General features: G+C 59.3%; 1 protein-coding gene across 2 annotated transcripts in view; it reads right to left on the bottom strand.

Moving 5' to 3' along the window:
• Nucleotides 1–18,425, bottom strand: part of AMZ1 (archaelysin family metallopeptidase 1) — a 32,109-nt gene extending 13,684 nt beyond the window's left edge. The window contains exons 1-2 of one of the 2 annotated variants that reach the window (XM_051834732.2): nt 18,052–18,425; nt 218–636 (exon numbers count right to left, since the gene is read on the bottom strand). In XM_051834732.2, coding sequence (XP_051690692.2) covers nt 218–636; nt 18,052–18,425 — 793 coding nt within the window. Of the gene's footprint in view, nt 1–217; nt 637–13,880; nt 14,015–18,051 lie in introns of those variants that run through there. The other variant, XM_051834733.2, reaches the window with a different exon arrangement.
• Nucleotides 18,426–24,218: the final 5,793 nt, after the last annotated feature.

Raw genomic sequence — 24,218 nt, 5'->3', positions numbered from 1 at the left:
CCTGGGGCCCCACAGTGCCCAGCCGGTCTCTGAGCCCAGCAAAAGCAAACGGGCTGCGGATCAAGGGACCCCTGAGCCTCGGTTTTCTTGCCCGTGTGATGGGCTGATCCCAACCCCAGCGCCCCCTGGAGGCGGCGACCCTGGGCACAGCCCAGCACCTGGACAGCGGCAGCGGGGCGTCCCTGCCTCTCCCCGCACCGGCCCGCGGCCGCCTCACCTATGGGCTGCAGGTAGATGTGCTTGCGAGCCGGGCTGGGCCGGCGGCGGCCCAGCGAGGCGTGGAACGCGGCGAAGTCCTCGGGGGCCTCGGGGCGGCTCAGCAGCCAGTCGAAGGCCGAGTGGACGAGCAGCGAGCAGAAGAGCGACCTCCGCGGGTTGTAGGCCTCGGACAGGAAGAGCCGCTCGGCCGGCGAGAAGCTGGCGGCGTACAGCTGCCGCAGCGCCGCGTCCCCGGACAGCAGCGCGTCCTTCAGCGCCCGCGGGCCGAAGCTGAACTCCTGGGCCGGCCGGCACTGCAGCATGGCGGGCACGCAGGGCCTGGCCTCTCCGGGGCGCTCCTGCCGCTGCCCATGAGCGGCTCGGGGCCACGGCCACGGGCTCTCCCGGAACCTCCTGCCAGCCGCTGTGCCGGGTACCCTGTTGGGACAGCGGGCACGGCTGTCACCGTGGCGGGGGACGGGCGGCACCCTCGGGGACCCCCGGCCTGGGGCAGCCACCACCACCAGCCTCGCCCACCCCCAGCCGGAGGCGCTGGACCCTTAGACCTGAGCCCAGCACAGGGCGTGCCGCCCCCTTGGCCGGGATGGGGGTCCCGGGAGCCGTGCGTGGCTCTGAGCTCTGCTGGGACCCTCACAGGGCCCCCGCTGTGCCATGCACCCACACAAAGACAGGGGGACTTGAGACCCCACACCCCCTTAACACTGAGCCCTGCAAACCCAGAAGCAGTGACAGCAGGAAACCATCACCCTCCCCCCGCCTCTGGGACAGCAAAGCAGCCCACGGCCCCCACTGCAACGCCGCCTGCTTATCCCATCTGTGGCACCATCCCATCACCAGGCAGCAGTGACGCCGGAGCCCACCCACCCTGCTGCACAGAGGACCCCGCGGGGGTGTGTGCGAGGAGCAGTGAGGACGCAGCCGGGTCAGCAGGAGCAGCCACGACACAGGAGCCCCCAGGACTCACTCGGTGGGGGAGGGGGCCCCAAAACACTCCTACGGAACGTGCGTCAGGAAAAGCCACGCGTGGGGGCCTGTGCTGTGGCACCTGCTGTGGTACAGCATGTAAAACCACCGCCTGCTACACCGGCATACATCCCCTATGGGCACCGGTTCGAGCCCCGGCTGCTCCACTTCCGATCCAGCTCTCTGATACGGCCTGCAGAAGCAGTGGAAGACGGCCCAGTGCTTGGGGCCCTGCGCCCACGTGGGAGACCCTGGATGGAGCTCCTGGCTCCTGGCCCAGCTCCAGCCATTGCAGCTGGTTAGGGAATGAACCAGCAGATGGGAGAGCTCTGTCTTTCTCTGCAACTCTTTCAAATAAATAAGTCTTTAATTAACAAAAAATAAAAGTGACGTGTGGATTCAAAAACGTGTCTGCACCAAAACATTTAATCCATCTTTCCACAAGTGCTCGAGGGCCCCGCGCATGGGCAGTAGGTTCCGTGGAACTGGACAGGAGTTGCTGTCTGCTGGTTCTTCCCCCACCACACTTAACATCCCCAAGCGGAGTGCCTGTTCCCGCCCTGGGGGTCACACATCCAACCCAGCTCCCTGCGCACGGGCACCCTGGGAGGCAGCGAGGACGCTGGGCCCCTGCCCCCACGTGGGAGACCCGGATTGAGTTCCTGGCTCCTGGGTCCAGCCTGGTCCAGCCCCGGGAGTGAACCAGAGGATGGGAGAGTGTGCATGATTGCCCTCTCTCCCTCTCCCTTTCAACAAACAAACAAAAAATTTGTTAAAGATTTATTTATTGCCGGCACCGCGGCTCACTAGGCTAATCCTCCGCCTTGCGGCGCTGGCACCCCGGGTTCTAGTCCCGGTTGGGGCGCTGGATTCTGTCCCGGTTGCCCCTCTTCCAGGCCAGCTCTCTGCTGTGGCCAGGGAGTGCAGTGGAGGATGGCCCAAGTGCTTGGGCCCTGCACCCCATGGGAGACCAGAAGTACCTGGGTCCTGCCATCGGATCAGCGTGGTGCGCCAGCCGCAGCGCGCCAGCCGCAGCAGCCATTGGAGGGTGAACCAACTGCAAAGGAAGACCTTTCTCTCTGTCTCTCTCTCACTGTCCACTCTGCCTGTCAAAAAAAATAAATAAAAATAAATTTTAAAAAAAGATTTATTTATTTATCATTTGAAAAGCAGAGACGCGGAGAGACAGAGAGATCTTCCATCCGCTGGTTCACTCCTCAAACGGCTGCAACAGGCAGAGCTGGGCCAGCCCAAAGCCAGGAGCTTCCAGGTCTCCCACATGGATGCAGGGGCCCAAGCACTTGGGCCATCTTCTGCTGCTTTCCCAGGCCACAGCAGAGAGCTGGATAGGAAGTGGAGCAGCCGGGGTTTGAACCAGCGCCCATACGGGATGGCAGCACTGCAGGCGGTGGCTTAAGCCACTGCACCACAGCGCAGGCCCCAAGATAAACATTTAACAAAGGAATAAAAAGTTACTGAGCGTGTGACCTTTAGCCGCACTGTGCCTCAATTCCCCCCAACCCCCACCTCCACCCCGGCTAGCTGAGACCGGAGCTTCCTGCCCAGGAAGGAGAGGTGAGGCCTCCCCGTTCCCACGGCCCCTGCCATGGCCCCCGCCACCTCCACTCTGCAGCTCTGGGCCATCAGAACTATGGTGGTCCCCACGGGGGACCGGGTCACAGCGGCAGGAACGGGGCAGGCACCCTGACCAGCACCCAGTGGGCCCCCAAGCACTCTGCACCCAGCCCCTTGTCCAGCCCAGACGTGGAGGCCAGGACTCTCGGCTTGAGCCCAGGAGGCTCAGCAAGGGAAGCCACCGCCCAGGGCTGCTCAGCTCCCCAGGACCCGGGGTCCCCACGGCGCCCCACACCCCGCCCCTCCCCCTCTCCCATCCACATGGGGTCTTTCCCACCAGCACCCAGACCAGGCCGGGGGTTCACGGCCAGCCAATCTCTCCGCCCCAGGCTGGGACTCGGGAAACGAGAAACACGGTTTAAACCACAAGTCCGTGGACCCCGCCACGTGTGTCCCACGTACACTTGGACCTCAGCCGCAAAGCCCAGGCTTGTCCTAGCTGTTCAGAGGGCCACGTCATGCGGCAACAGGAAAGGCCACAGCGGGCAAACTTTTGGGGTCAGAGGGTGCACGAGGGGGCACCACTGAGAACAGAACCAGGCCCTGCACCCCAGTTCCCTGAGTTTTGGTCTCAGGACCCCGAAGCCAGGAGTGAGGTCCTGAGAGGGTGCCTGTGGGCACTGAGCTGGACACAAACAGCACACGACATCCCCGGGAGGGGCTGGCACCAGGTGGGGAACGGCAGTGTCTCCCGGAGCCGCATCTGGCCGTCTGCAGAGCCCGAGCACCCAGCACTGAGCGTCCTCCCCAGAAACCGAGCCGGAGGAACGGCGCCGACACCTGCCTGGGGCCAAGCTCGGCCGTGGCCCAGCTGAGGAACCCTGGGCTCAGAGACGGCCAGGGCAGCAGTGCCAGCTCAGAACCAGCCCGGGAATTAGGGGTGGGATCAAGATGGCGGAGCAGAGAGGGCGCATCCTGCTCTGGTCTAGGAGAGAGATGCAGGCTCAGGGCAGAGTTAGGGAGAAGACGGCAAATGAGAGGACACGGTGGACGCCCACAGCTCAGGAGCCCAGCCAGGAGCCTCAGCTTTGCAATGTGAGGTCAGACCAGACCGCAGCCACTGGCGAGAAAGCTGCAGGAAGAGCCTACAGGGAACCCGGCTTGGAGCCCCGTGGGGGAGAGTGTACCCGCCAAACCAGAGGGGAAAAGCAAAGATGGGGCACATTTCTCCCTCCCCAGTCACTCTACAACAGTGTCCGGTAACAAACTGATAGAGAGCAGGCACCATTTTGCACAGACATAACAGCTGCACCAGCCCATGTCCATGCCCAGCTACCAGCTTAGTGGAGACTCCTGAGTCTGGTGGGGAGAGCAGGGGCCGGGTGCTGCGACTGTGGGAGGCTTGCGTGCCGGATGCTGGTGACTGGGGGAGGCTGAGTGCTGGGTGCTGGTGACTGTGGGAGGCGCGTGTGCTGCGTTCTGTGACTGGGGGAGGCTCGTGTGCCAGGTGCTCCTGACTGGGGGAGGCTTGGGTGCTGGGTGCTGTGACTGGGGGAGGCTTGGGTGCTGGGTGCTGTGACTGGGGGAGGCTTGTGTGCTGGGTGCTGTGACTGGGGGAGGCTGAGTGCTGGGTGCTCCTGACTGGGGGAGGCTCGGGTGCTGGGTGCTGGTGACTGGGGGAGGCTTGGGTGCCAGGTGCTGTGACTGGAGGAGGCTGAGTGCTGGGTGCTGGTGATGGGGAGGCTCGGGTGCGGGGACTGTGAACACACTGAGGCTGAGGGGGAGGTCTCGGGTGTGGGTGGGACACTGGGCAGTCACTGTGGGAGGCTCCACACGCTCAGGGCTCCCTGGTCACCTGGTGAGCGACACTGTTGGGGAATCTGAGCTCACACTGAGGACTGCACAGATTCTTTGTGGGCTCCTTGGGGCAGAGTGGACGAATATCGTACCCACTGGGGCTGACGCCCAGGAATGGTCTCCACTGAGGAGAGGAGCTCAGCTGAGTCTACACCAACAGACAAGAACAAACCTCCCCTCTGATTAAAAAAAAAATAATAATAAGAGGGTTGGTGCTGTGGTGAAGCAGGTTAATGCCCTGGCCTGAAACGCCAGCATCCCATATGGGCGCCGGTTCGAGAGCCAGCTGCTCCACTTCCCATCCAGCTCTCTGCTGTGGCCTGGGAAAGCAGTGGAAGATGGCCCAAGTCCTTGGACCCCTGCACCCACGTGGGAGACTTGGAGGAGGCTCCTGGCTCCTGGCTTTGGATCAGCACAGCTCCGTCCGTTGTGGCCAACTAGGGAGTGAACCAGCAGATGGAAGACTTTCTCTCTCTTTCTCTCTCTCTCTCTCTCTCTGCCTCTCTTCTCTCTGTGTAACTCTTTCAATTAAATAAATAAATCTTAAAAGAAAAGAGAGAGAGACAGATCATGCCAAACCTGTGTGTGTCATCTCAGACATGCCCTTCACACCTGAGAACTGAACAGAGCTCTCTGGCCACACCCCCCACGTGCCTCTCAATATTCACTAAGAACAGACACTCCACTAATCTATAGAGGCATAGCATAAAGATACAAGCTGCACAGCAAAAATACAAAGAAGAAACCAACAAGTATATCCACAAATGCCAAATAACAAGTGTGCCAATTCAAGAAAGAATAAAGATGACACCCCCAAAAGAACATAACACCTCAACACTAGATTGTGAAGATGAGGAGATGGAAGAAAGGCCAGAAATGGAATTCAAAACACTGATTATAAGATTACACAGAAGTCATCAGAAGGAAATACATGACCTAATTAAATCCATACAGGACCTGAAGAAAATGCCTCCCATGAAATTGAGATCTTGAAGGAAAAGCAAAATGAAACCGTGGAAATGAAGAATTCAGTAGAACAATACAAATGCATGGAGAGCCCTGACAACAGAAGCGGTGAAGCAGAGGAAAGGATATCCAACTTAGACGACAAAGCAGGGGCTGGTGCTGTGGCGCAGCGGGTAAGCCTCTGCCTGCAGTGCCGGCATCCCACATGGGCTCTGGTTTGAGACCCGGCTGCTCCACTTCTGATCCAGCTCTCTGCTGTGGCCTGGGAAAGCAGTGGAGGATGGCCCAAGTCCTTGGGCCCCTGCGCCCATGTGGGAGACCCGGAAGAAGCTCCTGGCTCCGGATCAGCACAGTTGTAATCATTGCAGCCATTTGAACCAATGGATCCAAGACCCCTGTCCATGTTTGTCTGTCTGTCTGTCTGTAACACTGTCTTTCAAATAAAAAAGGAAGGAAAGAAGGAAGGGAGGGAGGGAGAGGGAGGGGGAAGGGGAGGGGAGGGGAGGGAGGGAGGGAGGGAGGGAGGAAGGATGGATTACAGAAAACTTCCCTGATCTGGAGAAAAAGGGGCATCCAAGTACAGGGAGCACATAGAACTCCTAACAGACACGACCAGAAAAGACCTTCACCATGACACATGGTAGTCAAATTCTCCACAGTAACACAGGAAGAAAATATTCTAAACTGTGCACAAGAGAAACACCAGATTACTTTCAGAGGCTCTCCAAATAGACTCACAGCGGACTTCTCATCAGAAACCCTACAGAGAAGAAGAGCATGTTGAAATATAGTCCAAGACTTAAAAGAACTGTCAACCCAGAACACTGTACCCTGCACAGCTCTCATTTATGAGTGAAGGTGAAATAAAGACCTTCCATGACAAACAGAAACTGAACGGCTTTGTCAGCACCTGTCCCGCCCTGCAGAAGATCATAGGATGTGCTGCACACACAAACAGAAACATGGTCATCCCTATGGAAGAAGGTGAAGGAAGGAGATCCCCCAATAGAAGAACAGAGGAAATTCAAAGTAAAAAGTACGAATATTTATGAGAAGATGTCAGGGCAAATTCATTATTTATCAATAGTCACCTTAAATGTAAATTGCTTCAGTTAAAAGACACAGACTGGCTGAACGGATCAAAACACAAAACCCATCTATTTGCTGCCTACAATAAACACATTTCACCAACAACAATACACACAGACTGAAAGTGAAAGGATGGAAAAAGATATTCCATGCTAACAGAAACCAAAAAACTGCTGGTGTAGCCATCCTAAGATCAGACAAGATAGATTTTTAACACAAAAACAGTTAAAAGAGACAGAGAAGGCACTACATAATGATTAAGGGATCAATTCAACAGGAAGGTGTAACTATTATAAATGTATATGCACCTAATTACCGGGCACCGGTTTATTTAAAAGGTATGTTAAGGGACTTAAAGGGAGACTTGGACTCCAATACAATAGTACTGGGGGACTTCAATACTCCACTCTCAGAAATAGACAGATCATCCGGACAGAAGATCAACAAGGAAACAGCAGATTTTATCGACACTATAGCCCAAATGGATCTAACAGATATCTACAGAACTTTTCACCCTACACTTAAAGAATACACATTCTTCTCAGCAGTGCACGGAACCTTCTCTAGGGTTGACCACATACTAGGCCATAAAGCAAGTCTCAGCAAATTCAAAAGACTCGAAGTCATACCACACATCTTCTCAGACCACAGTGGAATGAAGTTGGAAACTAGCAACTCAGGAATCCCTAGAGAGCATGCAAACACATGGAGACTGAACAACATGCTCCTGAATGAACACTGGGTCACAGAAGAAATCAGAGGAGAAATCAAAACTTTCTGGAAGTAAATGAAGATAATAGCACAACATATCAAAACCTATGGGATGGCCGGCGCCGTGGCTCACTAGGCTAATCCTCCACCTGCGGTGCCAGCATCCCATATGGGCGCCGGATTCTGTCCCAGTTGCCCCTCTTCCAGGCCAGCTCTCTGCTGTGGCCCGGGAGTGCAGTGGAGGATGGCCCAAGTGCTTGGGCCCTGCACCCCATGGGAGACCAGGATGAAGCACCTGGCTCCTGGCTTCAGATCGGCGCAGCGCCAGCTGTAGTGGCCATTTGGGGTGTGAACCAACGGAAGGAAGACCTTTCTCTCTGTCTCTCGCCCACTGTCTAACTCTGCCTGTCCAAAAAAAAAAAAACTGGGATACAGCAAAAGCAGTGTTAAGAGGCAAGTTTATATCAATAGGCGCTTACATCAAGACATTGGAAAGGCACCAAATAGATGAGCTATCAATGCATCTCAAGGATCTAGAAAGACAACAAACTAAACCCAAAACTAGGGGCTGGCGCCGTGGCTCACTTGGTTAATCCTCTGCCTGCGGCACCGGAATCCCACATGGGCACTGGGTTCTAGTCCCGGCTGCTCCTCTTTCAGTCCAGCTCTCTGCTATGGCCTGGGAAAGCAGTAGAAGATGGCTCAAGTGCTGGGGCCCTGAACCCACATGGGAGACCCAGAGGAGGATCCTGGCTCCTGGCTTCGGAGCAGCACAGCTCTAGCCGTTGTGGCCAACTGGGGAGTGAAATATTGGATGGAAGATCTCTCTCTCTCTGCCTCTCTCTGCACACCTCTCTCTCCCTCTCTCCCTCCCCCCCTCCTTTCCTCCCTCCCTCCCTCTCCCTCTCCCTCTCTCCTCTCTGTGTAACTTTGACTTTCAAATTAAATAAATAAATCTTTAAAAAAAAATAAGAGTCAGAATAAGAGAGGGAGGAGATGTACAGTTCGGCCTCTCTCTTCATGTAACTCTGACTTTACTTAACACAGAATTAGTCATAGGTGTATAAATTCAATTAAAAATAGATCCCTGGGGCTGGTGCTGTGGCCTGCAGTGCCAGCATCCTATATGGGCGTTGGTTCAAGTCCCAGTTGATTTACTTCCAATCACTTTCCAATCCAGCTCTCTGCTATGGCCTGGGAAATCAGTGGAGGATGGCCCAAGTCCTTGGGCCCCTGCACCTGCGTGGGAGACCTGGAAGAAGCTCCTGGCTCCTGGCTTCAGATTGGCACAGCTCCAGCTGTTTTTGCAGCCAATTGGGGAGTGAACCACTGGATGGACGTGCTCTCTCTCTCGCTCTCTCTCTCTCTCTGCCTCTCCTTCTCTGTGTAATTCTGACTTCCAAATAAATATCTTTAAAAAAAAAGAGATCCCAGTAAAATATAAGAGAATAAGAGAGGTAGGAGATGTACAGTACGGCACACACTCACTCAGACTTACCCCAAGGGTAAAGCTAAAAACTTGCCTTGGGACTCCAAATCCTATTAAGCTGGTGGTACTAATGTCATCTTAAAGTGATTATATTAAGTGCATAACTGATCATATAGATAGGAATAAGTGTCAAAGGGACCACATAAATAATACCAAATGTCTGCTAATAATAATAGAGAGAATTAAACAGGAGAGAATGATCCAACATGTGAAGCAGGCCACACAGCACACTCATAAAACGACAAACACCCTAAACAGCACTCTGGCCTCAGAATCAGCCCTTAAGGCATTTGAATCTGGCTAAAAAGCCCATGAGAACATTTCAGTCATGGAAAGCCAAGACATTGTGGCAAAAAATGGCCTACATGAAAGATCTCTGTGACTGAAATCCCACTGGAAAGAAGGGGCCATCAAAGAAGGAGGAGCCTTTCTCTGAACGGAGGAGAGAACTTCCACTTTGATTCTGGCCCTGTCTAAATAATGATGGAGTTTGTGGACTCAAAAGGCTTCCATATCCTTGGCAGCTCATGACAAGAGCCTCGGGTGATTACTGACGTCATAAATAAGAGTGTCAATTGTTGAGTCCAGCGCTGTGGCACAGTGGGTTAATGCCCTGGCCTGAAGCACTGGCATCCCATATGGCGCCGGTTCTAATACCGGCTGCTCCACTTCCGATCCAGCTCTCTGCCGTGGCCTGGGACAGCAGTAGAGGATGGCCCAAGTCCTTGGGCCCCTGCACCCACAAGGGAGACCCAGAAGAAGCTCTTGGCTCCTGGCTCCTGGCTTCAGATCAGTGCAACTCTGGCTGTTGCAGCCAATTGGGAGGGAACCATCGGATGGAAGACCTCTCTCTCTCTCTCTCTCTCCCTCCCTCCCTCCCTCCCTTCCTCTCCTCTCTCCATGTAACTCTGACTTTCAAATAAATAAATAAATCTTTTTTTTAAAAAAAAGAGTGTTAATTGTTAAATCAACAACAGGAGTCACTGTGCACCTGCTCCCCATGTAGGATCTCTGTCCTAAATTTGTTGTACTATGAGAATTAACAGTAAAACCAGTCTTCAAAAAGTACTTTATACTTTGTGTGTCTGTGGGGGTGCAAACTGTGGAAATCTTTACTTATTATAGAGTTGGTCTTCTGTATATAAAGTTAATTAAAAATAAATCTTCATGAAGAATGGGATGGGAGTGGGGGTGGGAGGGTGGGTAGGGGAGGAAGAAGTGCTATATTCCTAAAGTTATACCTATGAAATTTGTATTCTTTAAATAAAAGCTTCTTTTTAAAAAGTTAATTAAGTTTCTAAAAATAAAAATGAAATTAACTTGAAGATGCAGTGACCTTGAACAGCCCTTGTTTCGACTGCTGAGGAAAAGGGTTTTTTCCCATACAAGTTGTTGAACTCTTTACTTAGTATAAAGTTGGTCTTCAGTGTATAAAGTTAATCAAAAATGGATCTTACATATAGATAGGATTAAGTGCCAAAGGGATCACATAAATAAGACCAAGTGTTTGGTAATAACAAGAGATAGAATTAAAAAGGAGAGAAGAATTCAACATGGGAAGTGGGATACACAGCAGACTCATAGAATGGCAAATGTCCTAAACAGCACTCTGGCCTCAGAATCAGCCCTTAAGGCATTTGAATCTGGCTAAAAAGCCCATGAGAACATTTCAGTCATGGAAAGCCAAGACATTGTGGCAAAAAATGGCCTACATGAAAGATCTCTGTGACTGAAATCCCACTGGAAAGAAGGGGCCATCAAAGAAGGAGGAGCCTTTCTCTGAACGGAGGAGAGAACTTCCACTTTGATTCTGGCCCTGTCTAAATAATGATGGAGTTTGTGGACTCAAAAGGCTTCCATATCCTTGGCAGCTCATGACAAGAGCCTCGGGTGATTACTGACGTCATAAATAAGAGTGTCAATTGTTGAGTCCAGCGCTGTGGCACAGTGGGTTAATGCCCTGGCCTGAAGCACTGGCATCCCATATGGCGCCGGTTCTAATACCGGCTGCTCCACTTCCGATCCAGCTCTCTGCCGTGGCCTGGGACAGCAGTAGAGGATGGCCCAAGTCCTTGGGCCCCTGCACCCACAAGGGAGACCCAGAAGAAGCTCTTGGCTCCTGGCTCCTGGCTTCAGATCAGTGCAACTCTGGCTGTTGCAGCCAATTGGGAGGGAACCATCGGATGGAAGACCTCTCTCTCTCTCTCTCTCTCCCTCCCTCCCTCCCTCCCTTCCTCTCCTCTCTCCATGTAACTCTGACTTTCAAATAAATAAATAAATCTTTTTTTTAAAAAAAAGAGTGTTAATTGTTAAATCAACAACAGGAGTCACTGTGCACCTGCTCCCCATGTAGGATCTCTGTCCTAAATTTGTTGTACTATGAGAATTAACAGTAAAACCAGTCTTCAAAAAGTACTTTATACTTTGTGTGTCTGTGGGGGTGCAAACTGTGGAAATCTTTACTTATTATAGAGTTGGTCTTCTGTATATAAAGTTAATTAAAAATAAATCTTCATGAAGAATGGGATGGGAGTGGGGGTGGGAGGGTGGGTAGGGGAGGAAGAAGTGCTATATTCCTAAAGTTATACCTATGAAATTTGTATTCTTTAAATAAAAGCTTCTTTTTAAAAAGTTAATTAAGTTTCTAAAAATAAAAATGAAATTAACTTGAAGATGCAGTGACCTTGAACAGCCCTTGTTTCGACTGCTGAGGAAAAGGGTTTTTTCCCATACAAGTTGTTGAACTCTTTACTTAGTATAAAGTTGGTCTTCAGTGTATAAAGTTAATCAAAAATGGATCTTACATATAGATAGGATTAAGTGCCAAAGGGATCACATAAATAAGACCAAGTGTTTGGTAATAACAAGAGATAGAATTAAAAAGGAGAGAAGAATTCAACATGGGAAGTGGGATACACAGCAGACTCATAGAATGGCAAATGTCCTAAACAGCACTCTGGCCTCAGAATCAGCCCTTAAGGCATTTGAATCTGGCTAAAAAGCCCATGAGAACATTTCAGTCATGGAAAGCCAAGACATTGTGGCAAAAAATGGCCTACATGAAAGATCTCTGTGACTGAAATCCCACTGGAAAGAAGGGGCCATCAAAGAAGGAGGTGCCTTTCTCTGAACGGAGGAGAGAACTTCCACTTTGATTCTGGCCCTGTCTAAATAATGATGGAGTTTGTGGACTCAAAAGGCTTCCATAACTTTGGCAGCTCATGACAAGAGCCTCGGGTAATTACTGATGTCATAAATAAGTGTGTCAACTGGGGCCGGCACTGTGGCGTAGCAGGTTAATGCCCTGGCCTGAAGCGCCGGCATCCCATATGGGTGCCGGTTCCAATCCCGGCTGCTCCTCTTCCAATCAAGCTCTCTGCTATGGCCTGGGAAAGCAGTAGAAGATGGCCCAAGTGCTTGGGCCCCTGCACCCACATGGGAGACATGGAAGAAGCTCCTGGCTCCTGGCTTCGGCTGTTGTGGCCATCTGGGGAGTGAACCATTGGATTGATGGAAGACCTCTCTATGTCTCTACCTCTCTCTGTAACTCTTTCAAATGAATAAAATAGATCTTTAAAAAAAAAAAACGATTTTTTTTTTGACAGGCAGAGTTAGAGAGAGACAGAGACACACACACACACAGAGAGAGAGAGAGAGAGAGAGAGAAAGAAAGAAAGAAAGAAAGAAAGAAAGAAAGAAAGAAAGAAAGAAAGGTCTTCCTTCCGTTGCTTCAATCCCCAAATGGCTGCTACAGCCGGCACGCTGCACCGATCCGAAGCCAGGAGCCAGGAGCTTCCTCCTGGTCTCCCATGGGGTGCAGGGCCCAAGGACTTGGGCCATCCTCCACTGCACTCCCGGGCTACAGCAGGGAGCTGGCCTGGAAGAGGGGCAACCGGGACAGAATCCGGCGCCCCGACTGGGACTAGAACCCAGTGTGCCGGCGCCGCTAGGTGGAGGATTAGCCTAGTGAGCCACGGCGTCAGCCAAAACCGAATCTTAAAAAAAAAGAAAATGGATCTTAGTGGAGAATGGGACTGGGAATGGGAGAGGGGGTGGGGGTGGGAGGCAGTACGGTGGGAAGAATCACTATATCCCTAAAGTTGTACTTAGGAAATACATAAAGTTTGTATTCCTTAAACAAAAGGTTTCTTTGGGGACTGGGACTGATTTTTTTTTTTTTTTTTTTTAAGAACCAGCTCAGACCAGAGGGCTACAGGACGGGAGAGCGAGGTCCCGCACGGTTGGAGGGGGTCTGACGGCCCCCGCCCCTCTGCAGTTCAGGAAGCCACGTCTGTCCCCGCCCTCAGCCACTGCCAGAGTCCTTCAGTCACAGGGACCTGTGCGTGCCCAAGACCACACCTCTGCCGGGCCAGGCGCTAGCGTGGGCGCCTCCTGGCCACCTGCCTCCCAGGTGAGCACCGGGGTCCTCCGTGGCGCCCTGACATCGGCCTGCACCACTGACGCCCACGGGACACCGGGAAAGCTGGGTCCTCCCTCGGCTCCGCCCGGGGCGGGGAGGGTCCGAGCTCCCAGCGAGGGCAGCCCGGCCAGCCAGGTGACCGAGGCCGGCTGCCCGAGCCCGGCGGCCCCCGGCCCGAGAGCCCGACCCGGATCGCTCCGACTGCGAACGCGCCTCCCCAGCGGGCCCCGCAGCCGCACCGACTCGGCCCAGCCCGGCGGCTCCGCAGGCGGGGAAGTCGAGGCTCAGACCCGAGGCGCGCGGGCCTCCGCGCAGACCCCGGCTGCCTGTCGCTCCGCGGGGCGGGAGAGGACCCGCACCCCTCCAGGGGGCTCCCCAAGCCCCGGCCCCGGTGCGCACGGGCTGGGGGTTGGGGAGGTGCGGTTTTCCGCGCGCCGTGGACGCCCCCGGCACGCGCTGCACCCCCCCCCATCAGAAAACGCCCCTCCGGGACTCTCCCACCGCCCACGCGCACGGGACCCCGCCGGGAGCGGCGCTGCCCCGCGCGCCCTCCGCGTGCCTGCGTCCCGGTCCGCCCCGCGCGCGCCCTACCTCGCTGCCCGCACTCCAGAGCCGGCAGGGACCGCCTGGGGCACTCGGCGAGGCCACGACGGCCGGAGAGGTCCTGGCGTGACGTCAGCAAGGGCCAGGGGCGACAGCGTTGGGGGACAGCGTCCGGCCGCGAGCCCGGAGCCCTACCCCGCGCCCCCTCGCCGCCGCCGCCGCGCGCAGAGCTCGCTCGGGAGGCGCCTGCGGCTCCCAGAAACGCGAGGGTGGGCGGGGGCTGGGATTTTAACGCCGAGCAGGTGGGAGAAGTGAGCCGGCGCCCCCCAGGTGAGTTCCCGGGCGGGAGCGGGGACTCCAGGCAGGGAGGGCAGGGCTGCGCACCCAATTGGGGACCCGCAGCCTAGCTGTCTCCCTGCCCGGCTCCTCCGGGTCACCCCCTGTCCCCTGTCACAGCGCAGAGGTCTGCCACCACCCCAGGCCCGGGCTGAGGATGCTGTCGGTGGCTCTCTGCCCCCAGCTATGCCCAGCCATGGATGAAAAGCCGAGGTGTGGGCAGGGCTCGGCGGCCCAGATGCCGGAGCCGGCGCTGGACAGAGCAGCCCCTGTGCTGTGCTCAGAGCCCAGGGCCCAGGCCACACCTGGTCCCGCAGCCTCAGCCCAGCGTCTGTCCTGGGCAGTGAGCCAGGTAGACGCTAGGGGGCCAGGCCTGGGGCAGAGGCTCCTGCGGCCCCCACGCCCCTCAGCACTGTCCGGCCCTGCCCCGACCCCTCCCACATCCCTGCACAGCGCGAGTGGGGCCCCTGGAGCAGCCCCTACATGGCAGAGCCAGAGGCCGGTTGGGGTGAGCCCAGCTAGGAGAGCCAAAAGGAACACAGGCGCCAGCCCCATTGCGGAGGCTCACAGAACACGGGCGTGGGCCCGGCCCCTGCCCAGCAGTGACCCTGGGGACGCACAGGGGGCCAGGCCCCAGGGAGCACACAGTGGAATGGAGTCCCCTGGGCGATGCTATTTGGGGGAGGCCAGTTAGCCCCGCTGCGCCATGCAGTGCCCACCCTGTGCCCTGCTCACCTCGGTGTCAGACCTGAGGGTACCCGCCCACTTCTCTGCCCCTCTGGCTGGGCTGGGGTCCACCTGCCAGGGGACACTGCCCCTCCTCTGGCCTGGGTTTCAGCTCCTGACGGGGGGGAGGGACGTCCCACTCTGCTGCCCACCCCCAGCACACACACCAGGGCCCATCTGGGGCAGCCCCAGACCCCAGCCTCCAGTCCATGCCCAGAGCCAGACTAGGGCGCCCTGTGCCCTGTGCCCTGGCTGGCTGTGGAGAGCCGAGCCCTTCCCCGGAGCGGCCCTCTCTGTGACCAGGTGGCCCCGGCCCCGGCTCTGGCTGAGGGAGCCGTCCCAGGAAGCGAGGCTGCAGCAAGAGAGGTGGGTGGCAGGAAACTGAGCAATTCTGAGTGAGGAAGAGCAGCCTCGTCATCCCACCATGAGGGAGGCCGCCCTCCCTCCACTCCCCGCCCCCTGTCCGTCTGTCCGCCTGGGGCTTCTTCCTCCGCACCTGCCGCTCCGCCCCGCTCGGCCCTGGGTTGTGCCTTGCGGCCGGTGGGGGACGTTCTGGGCTTCACTTACAGCTCTGGTTGTCACTTACGGAATCTGTGATAGATTTTACTTTTGCTCGGGTCTGCCTCCCGCCCTTGGGGGTGAATCCCCACACGCAGATTCCGGCTCACGGCAGCTCGGGGTGGGGGTGGGGGTTCCAGTTTGCTCCTGCCGAGGATGGAGAACTCGGAACCCAAGAAAGATGGGCGAAGGCCCTGAGCCGTGGGAGGCGGTGGAATCGGGATGAGTATAGGCAGGGCCGGAGACCCGTCCTCACCTGGCTGCCCATGGACGTGGGGACCTGGACACGGAAGGGCAGCAGGGACGCCAGCCAGGTCCCCCCGGGCACACGTAGCCAAACTCCACCCCCGCTGGACTGCGGGCCTCCCTGGAAGGCACCAGGTCAGGACCTGTCTAGAAACGGCCGTGGTGTGGGGACCCTGCCCTCCCGGCCTTCGGGGACGCAGGCTCCCGGGCAGGGGCCACGCCCTCTGCCCACCTGGCTGCGGGTGGGGGTGTTTGGTCACGGGGCCCGTTCTCCGACTGTGTGTGTCTCTGAACTCCATTTCCTACGCAAGTCTGAGTGCGTGCTGGTATCTGGAGCAAGCCTTGAGAGAGATGCGGTGAGCAGCGTGAGATGAGGGGTGGGCCGGGCGGAGGCGCAGGGGTGAGGCCGGGTGGGCGGAGAAGGACCCTCCCCGAGAGCCCTTTTGGGGAGCAGGCTCTGCCTACACCTTGATTTCAGACTTGTGTGAGGCCGTGTTGTTTGAAGCCAGCCCTTCCGTGGCCACTGGCTCAGGCAGGCACGGGGAAGTCGGACACGGCCCAGGAGAGAAGCGTGGAAGCCACAGGTGTGCTTGGCACACGGGACCCTCAGAACACGGGCCAGGCGGGGCCAGCTGGGGCGAGGCGCAGAGATGGGGTCTGCCCGAGGGGGCCCTGGAGTCAGAACTGGGTGGGGCTCTGCTGTGAGGGGTGCAGGGTGCTGAGCACCAGGGACTCGAGGGGCCCGGGATGGCCTGGCAGGCTGCTCGGCTGAGGCCATGGGGCAGCAGTGGGGGCAGGGCCAAGGCCTCCCCCCGCCCCCCAGCCCAGCAGCTGCCCCTGGAAGGCAGAGGGATGCCCGGTGGGAGCCATTTTCCAAGGGACCACCTGCTGAGGCCCACCTGTTACCGGCCTGTGCCGGGTGTCGGGGCGCCCGCCCGGGGAGCTACAGCCCCTCCTGACCCTGGGGACAGCGGCTCCTGGGTACGAGGAGCAGCGGCTGCGATGCGGGGGTGGGGGTGGGGGCAGCTGCCTGGCCGGCGCCCAGCGCCCAGCGCCCAGCCACCCGCGCCCGCCTGTGAGGCCGCCTTTGAGCAGCCGGATTTAGTATTCAGTCGGGGTCCCCGGCACTGAAAGCCCTTGTTCCGCCAGGGAACGGCCAGGCGGCTGGGGCTGGGGGCCCCTCCTGGCTGCACCCCAGGGTGAGGCTGAGGGAGCGGGGCGGGGCCCAGGCATCCCGCAGGGGCCGTCTGTCTCTCTCTGCTATGCTCTCATTCTCTCTCCCAGGGTTCTCTCTGTCCCAGCCCCTGCCCCTCCCCCGTAGCTTCTGGGTCAGCAGCCCAGGGACAGCCTCGAGCGCTGCCTGCACAGAACGAGAACAACGGGGCGTGGCCCGTGGGCCCTTGGCTGGGCCAGACCCACCCTGGCAGACCGAGCACTGTCCTGCCCAGCCGTGACCGTGGGTGCCCCCGGACGGATAGCAGCCCCCCAGCCCGTTCCCCGACACTGAGAGGCAGTTAGCAGACTGTGGCCACGCTGCTCAGCTCAGGCCAACCTGCTCACCCCGGATGCACGCGGGTCTGGAGGCCGTCGTGTGGGGACTCGGCTTGAGGCCACTGCCCCAGGCCGTGCACTGCACCTGATCCTGGGCTCAGCCAGCAGGGAAGGCCCAGAGAGGACGGCCCTGGCCACATGGGGCCCTGCCGAAGGGACCCTGAACCGACCGTCCAGCCGGTGTACAGGCAGTGTGCAGCGGGGTGGGGGACCCAGAGGACCCGGGTCAGGTGAAGTGATGGCCATGCCCTGAGCTGTCTCCAGAGCTGGGCAGGGCTCACGCCCCATGCAGGACCACCTGCCCCGCAGCCAGCAGCCCCAGCCCCCAGGCAGCTGAGAGCAGCCAGGCTCCAGGAGGGGCCTGGGAAATCCTGCAGGGGCTGGGGTCTTCCAGAAGAGCCAGTCGAGGGGGCTGCACACCCTGCCTGGCCTGGAAGGGCCGAGGGAGCTCCAGGGCCTGGAGACCCTGGCAGTCCCGGGGGAGCAGAGCCTGGGGATCGGCTGCCTGCAGGGGACCCACATCGCCGCCCTCCTCCTCCTCACCACGTGCCACGCCGCCCCCGATGCGTGGCAGCCCCCAGCCCCAGGCCAGCCTGGTGACGGTTCCAGCCCCCACCTGCCTCTCAAAGACCCCCGCCCCTTGCTGTTGGGAGAAAGCCCGAACTTTTCCCCAGAGACCAGCAGGCCGGGCCACCTCGCCCACCACCCCTCACGGCTGCGGGCTCTGTCCACCCCAGCCCCGCACCTGCCTCCTGCCTCCCGGGGCCTCCCGGCACGCACAAGCATCAACACCTGGGGTTACCTGGTCAGGAGTCTCTCCGGCCTGCACGCTGGGGGCAGTGGCCACTTCCTGTCAGGTCGGCTCCTCTCTGCACACACCCAGCACCCCCCCACACACGCTGGTACCCACCCGCACACACCAGCCCTCACTCCCCACGCACGTGCCACACACAACCAGGCGTGCTCCTGCCACGTCACTCCGACGGGCGCAGGAGCCGGCTCGCCCGAGCTGCCGCCGCCTGCCTCTGCCCGCCAGCGTTGCCAGGCGGTTTCCATGGCGACACATCTTGGCTCTGACAGGGGCTGGGAGGAGGGCTCCCAGGGAGGGAGAGACGGGAGGTCCCTGTGCCTACAGCTCCCAGCATGGGCTGGGCTCCCACAAGGGAGCCTCTGCATGGCCTGGTACAGGTGCTGCCTTAGGTCATCCGGTCAGTCAACAAACCTGCTGGGAGAGCCACTCCACTGACAGACAGTTGGGGCTGCAACGCCGCCTAGGACGTGGGCTCCCAGGGGCCCCTGGTCAGGTTCTGAAGCTGAGCTCTCATCCCCACCGCCCCACCGCCCCCCTCCCCAGAGGCTGCCACCCCAGGTAAGCCTGCTGGGCTCCCCGGCCTGTGGCACAGGGATTGCCAGGTGTGTGGGGGGGTGTCGGCAATTCTGCGCCACTTGCTGACCAAACTGCCATAAAGGATGATGGAAGAGTGCCAGTTCTGAGCCGAGGCCTCTGCCTGCTCCCGCCCACCTTCTGCTCTAGCCAAGAACAAGCCAGAGGGTGTGACAGCAGCCGGAGCGCGGGTGTCCTGAGGCCATCCTGGACTGGCCGCCCCCCGCCACCCCAGTACCAGCTCCCCTGGGCGCCTGCCTGGGGCTGTCACCCAGCACTGCTGACGGACACACCCCTTCCAGGGCCCTGGCCGGCACGGAGAGGCCGGAGCCCAAGCTGGGGCCTGCCTGACCACAAGTGGCCGGGGCTCGTGGAAGGCAACCCCCATTCTGCGTTCACGGCAGGAGTTGCGAAAGCAGACACTCAAGCCCCCACGGCCTTCCTTTCCCGGTTCCTCCACCTCTGAAATGGGCCCGTAGGACCGAGCCGCACAGCCTCAGCGCCAAGGAGCGGGTGTCCACACTCGGCCCGACAGGACACAGGAGCAGGTGTGCACACAGCCACGTTGGCCTGACCGCACTGCCCCCCCCCCCCCCCCCCCCGCAGTGCGCCTCTCCCACCACGGCCCGGCTGCAAACATGGCTTCCTGGGCTGGGGCAGCAGGTGTCCAACCAGTCTTCTTCCACGAAGGGGGAAATCCGCCTAGCAACGGTGCTGCTGCTCCCTGATTGGCCACGCTGGCCAACGTCTGTTCTGACTGGCTAGCACCCTTCAGGCCAGAGAGCACTTGCCTATATAAGCCCATGTGGGCTTCTGTTCCGGCGCCTGGTGGGGGTCACGGGGACAGAAGGCAGGGCCGAAGTGGGGAGCTTTAGAGGAGAGCCTCCCCAGCTTAGCTGAGACCCCGCAGGGCTGTCCTCAGAGATGACCCAAACCATGGGGAGCTGCGGCACAGGCTGAGCCAGTGAGGCACAAGTGCAAGACCTAGTTGGAAGGGGCCTCCACCTAGTAGTGCCCACCTAGCTCCCCCGGTTCCACTCACAAGGATGACGCCCAGAATTCCTCCAGGGGCGGGCGCTGTGGCATAGTGCCAGCATCCCATACAGGCACTGGTTCATGTTCCAGCTGCTCCACTTCCAATCTGGCTCCCTGCTGCGGCCTGGGAAAAGCAGCGGAAGGGGGGCCCAGGTGCGTGGGCCCCTGCACCCACGTGGAGACCTGGAGGAAGCTCCTGGGGCCTGGTTTCGGATCATCAGCCAAGCTCCAGCCCTTGTGGCCATTTGGGGAGTGAAACAACAGATGGAAGACCTCTCTCTCTGTGTTTCTCCCTCTATCTGTAACTCTTGCTTCTCAAACAAACAAAATCTTAAAAAAAAAAAAAAAATCCTTCAAAGCCAGTGAGGGGCTCAGACACCACGAACTCCAGGAAAGAGCACACCATGAGGGAACCCACACGGATCCTGCAGGTGTCACTGGCTGTGACAGACGAGGGCCACCGGCCCCATGACTCCCCCCCGGGCACTCAGCCCGACTGTGCCGCACAGCTGACACCCACACGGGGGCTGCGGGTAATTCACCCATGCAGCCTCTCCAATGCGGTCCTCCATGCCTGCGTCTCACGCTGGGACCGGCAGGTGCCCAGACTCCAGGGAAATCCTAGGAGCCAGGGCACAGGACAGAGGGGCCCAGGTGCCACGCTGCCACCTGCAAGGCCTGCCCTGAGTCCTACAGAAACCCGGGTACGAGGCAGCCAGGCAGAGTGGGGTGGGCGGGGAGCAGGGGAGCACGGGCTCAGCAGTGCAACTCCTTGTTTAAAGTCCAGCCGGCCAGGCCTGGGTCAGCACGGAGCGGGCGGCTCCAGTGGTGCTGACGAGAGCTCTGACAGATGTTGCACAGACGGGCCAGAGGTGGGAGCACAGAGGGAGCCGGCAGATCTCAGGTATCCGCCACCGATGTAGGAGGAAATAAGAGAGGGGAAAGGAGGGGCCGAAGATGGGGGTGGGGGTGGAAGTGGCTGAGAATCCCCCAGAAACAATCATCACTAATGCAGACTTGAGTCCCCAGCGAAGTCCGAGTGAAGCAAACAAGAACTCTCACCCACGCGTGGCCATAAAGCTGCAGATGGTCAAAGACATTGAGAAAAAAACTTACAAGCAGCCAGGGGTAGAGAGCAGTCACCTTGCAAGAGCACAGGCTAGACTGACAGCTGACAGCCCGCCACAGTGATGGGCATTGCCGACGATGGAACACGGGGGTGCGGCACGGCCATGTGCTGAAACCAGACAGCTGCCGGTAGAATCTGCACTTGACACAATGCTCGCCAAGATGGGCCATAAACAAGGCATGGCACACAGCAAACCCTTGGCCAGCGTCACCGCAGACCTGCTCCTGAGACCCAGGGCCAGGGCCGCCCCAGAGCTCACATCTGTGAGGTGCTGGGGCTGAGGGAGAGAGAACCTGCTGGGGGCGGGGCAAGGGCCTGGCCTGGCAGTGCCGGGTCCTGAGCAGGCAGGGGGAAGTGACCTTGGCATGTAGCCAAGCTCTGGGCTACCAGGGCTGGAAGACATCACACAGGTAGCGTCCCTGAAGTGTGGTGGTACAGCCAAGCAGGTGGCAGCAACTGTGCAGGCCCAGGGCTCGGAGAGGAGGCCGCACAGTGCCGCTGTGACGTGGCGTCTGCTCGGGGCAGTGGGTTCCACCACACAAGGAAGTGGGAGCGAGGCAGGCACAAGGCTGAGCAGCACAGCCTTGGGGGACAGCCGTGCGGGGAAGGACGTCAGCCCCTCGTGTGCGCTCGACGTGATGGACGCAGCTTCCCGCCACGCTGGTCCTTCCCCACCGCAGGGTGCCGAGGCCCGTGCCCACTTCACAGACCAGGAAACCAGGGCTTGGCTGGGCAGGCCGGGCTGGCACATCACTGCTCCTGGGGGAACAGGAGGACAGGGACCACCGCGCCTGACCACCAACGCAAATCCTGCTGGAACTGGCGCCAGCCCAGGACCTCCCCGGGCTGCCGTCTACCTCCTCAAGCCCTCCCAGCTCCCCGTGGGCCACTTCCGGCTCCTTCTATCTCCAAGGAAGGCGGCCGCCCCGCTTCTGAACGGCCACACTCTCTGCTGTCCCAGCTCCCCAGACTCAGATGCCGCTCTAAGAAGCAGGGTGGGGCCGTGGGCTGCACCGGACACCAGGGAGGTGACACTGGCTTCCGGCCTGCGCACACCTGTCACCCGGACCACCAGGTGTGTCCTCTTGCTGCATCCCAGGCTCCTAAGGACACAGGTCCCTGAGACCTCGCCCTGTTCCGTCACCACGGGCTCGTGCCTAACGGGGAGGCCAGGACTGGGGTGGAAGCCAACAATCCGGGCCATGTCAACTCTGCCCTGGGCGCCGAAGGCCCAACCTCTCCCTCTGGGTGCCCTGGCCATGCCCCTCGTGCCGGCCTCCCACACCCTGTCCTTACACCTCGATGGTGCTTCTCGGAGCTGGGACTTCCCATCCTTCAGGCTTTGGCCTAAACAGCCCTGGCTCCACCCCCATCACACCCTCTCTGGGACCCCCCACCACACACAGAAATAGGCGTGTGCCCATCTCCCACACGTGGCACCATGGAGCCCAGTACCAGCCCCTGGCTCCCAGCTGTCTCCCCAGAGCCTGGCTGGGGCGGTCACTCGGCCCTGCAGCCCTGTTTGCAGAGTGGATGACCAAGGCCTGTGGCCACCAAGGGAGGGGTGCTCCCTGTGCTGGCCTGAGCCAGGACAGCCGCTGCCGGCGTGGCCTCCTCTGGCCCCTGCCCCGGTCACAGCGGTTGGAAGGCTCCGGCTGGGACCTTGAGCTCAGCGGCTCCACAGGCCGAGCCTGAGCCCCACATGGACTTTGGCGAGCCCGCCTGCAGATACAGGCCCGTCTCGCAGGCCGTGGGAGCTGGGGTCACTGGGGAGACTGCTCCAGGCAGGGGCCTCGGGGCCGGCGGGGGTCTCCACTAGCAGAGGCTGCCCTGTTTTCCCAGGCGGGTGCCCTGGGGGCTCTCCCAGGACCCCACAGTGTGAGCAGGGCCTCCCAAGTGGGCCCAGCACCTGCTCCTTGGCAGACGGCTCTGGGCGGCCATGCTAGGTTGTGGGATGCTCACTCTGGGGGGGAAGTGCCAGACCCCGACTCAGAGGGGAGGGGACGGTCCCCAGTGACATGGCCGGGCTCACACCTGTTTCCCCATGGGGCTGCTGCCTGGGTCTCACCACCCGGGGGCACCCGGCCGCTCCGTTGATGGAGGTGAGCCAAGGTCAGACCGGAAGCCAGGACTCACTCCGCTTCATCTGCGGCTCCCTGGGCACCTTTCACCCACCTGTCCACTCACACAGCCCAGCCTGTGGCCCTGGACTCTACAGAGGCCCACCGCTGCCCACCGAGCACGTGAGCTGCAGCCCAAGAGGGGCACCTCCCTGGCCACGTCCCTGAGCCCTTCGGGCCTGAGGTCTCCGAACACGGCTTGGCCTTGGTCAAGTGCCACACCCATCACCCAACGCGGCACACCCCTGGGACGGGTCCACCTGCATGGTCTGTCCTCACCCAATGCCCTCCCCATCCCCCCACCCCAGCCATAGTACCCTCTGCTTCCACCAGGAAGGTCCACGGGGGAGACGGCTCAGCGCAGTGCCAGTCTGCCAGGCTCACCTACGCTGTCAGACGGTAGGACCGCCTTCTTCAAGGCCACACACACACACTGCACAAGACACCACATACTGCATAGACAGAGACAGTCTGCACACAGATGCACATACTGCAGAAACGCACACACCCCCCTCGACACAGCCCCCACCTCCCGTCTCCCCGGCTGCTGCGGGAACACGGGCGTGCAGGGCCTTCGGTGTCCTGACCTGGTCCCCTCGAGGGGGTGAGCACCAGCTCGTGACCCCCAGGCCACGTCTACTTGTAACTGCGAGGAAGCTCCGCACGCCACGCGTGTGCCATCAGCGGTGGGCAGGGCTCCTGTTCTCAGCCCCTCACCACCGGTTAGCTGCCCGAGACAAGCCCCCTAACAGGTGGAGGCGACAGCTCACTGTGTGTGCGTCTGTGTGTGTGCGCGTGCGTCTGTGTTTTTAGTAAGACTGACATCTCTGGAAGGCAGAGTGAGCGAGCTCTTCTATCTACTGGATCACGTCCAGAATGGCTGCAACAGCTGGGGCTGGGCCAGGCCACAGCCAGGAGCCAGGAGCTCCACCCCAGGCGCCCATGTGGCTGGCAGGGCGCCAAGTACGTGGGCCCTCCCCTGCTGCCTTCCCAGGGGCATGGGCAGGGCGCTGGGTGGGCGGCAGAGCAGCCGGCACGTGAGCTGGCACCCGGATGGGATGCTGGTGCTACAGGCCCCACACCGCGGCGCCGACGTGGAGCGGTGTCTCCCGGTGATCGGCGCGTCTTCCCTGGGGTTTCTGCCAGCAGGCTGGGCGAGTTCCGTAAGCACGCGTTACACACACTCAACCAGACTCCCAGTCTGCAAATACGTCTGGTGCTCCACGGCCGTGGAAGCTGTCGGGTTTGACGCAGGCCCAGGCTGCTGCTTCCATCTGCCGCCTGATTTTGGTGTCCAACCC

Source organism: Oryctolagus cuniculus, chromosome 19, assembly GCF_964237555.1.
Source record: "Oryctolagus cuniculus chromosome 19, mOryCun1.1, whole genome shotgun sequence".
Taxonomy (NCBI): Eukaryota; Metazoa; Chordata; class Mammalia; order Lagomorpha; family Leporidae; genus Oryctolagus; species Oryctolagus cuniculus.
Note: the sequence above shows the minus strand (reverse complement) of the source record. Positions and strands in the feature narration are given on the sequence as shown.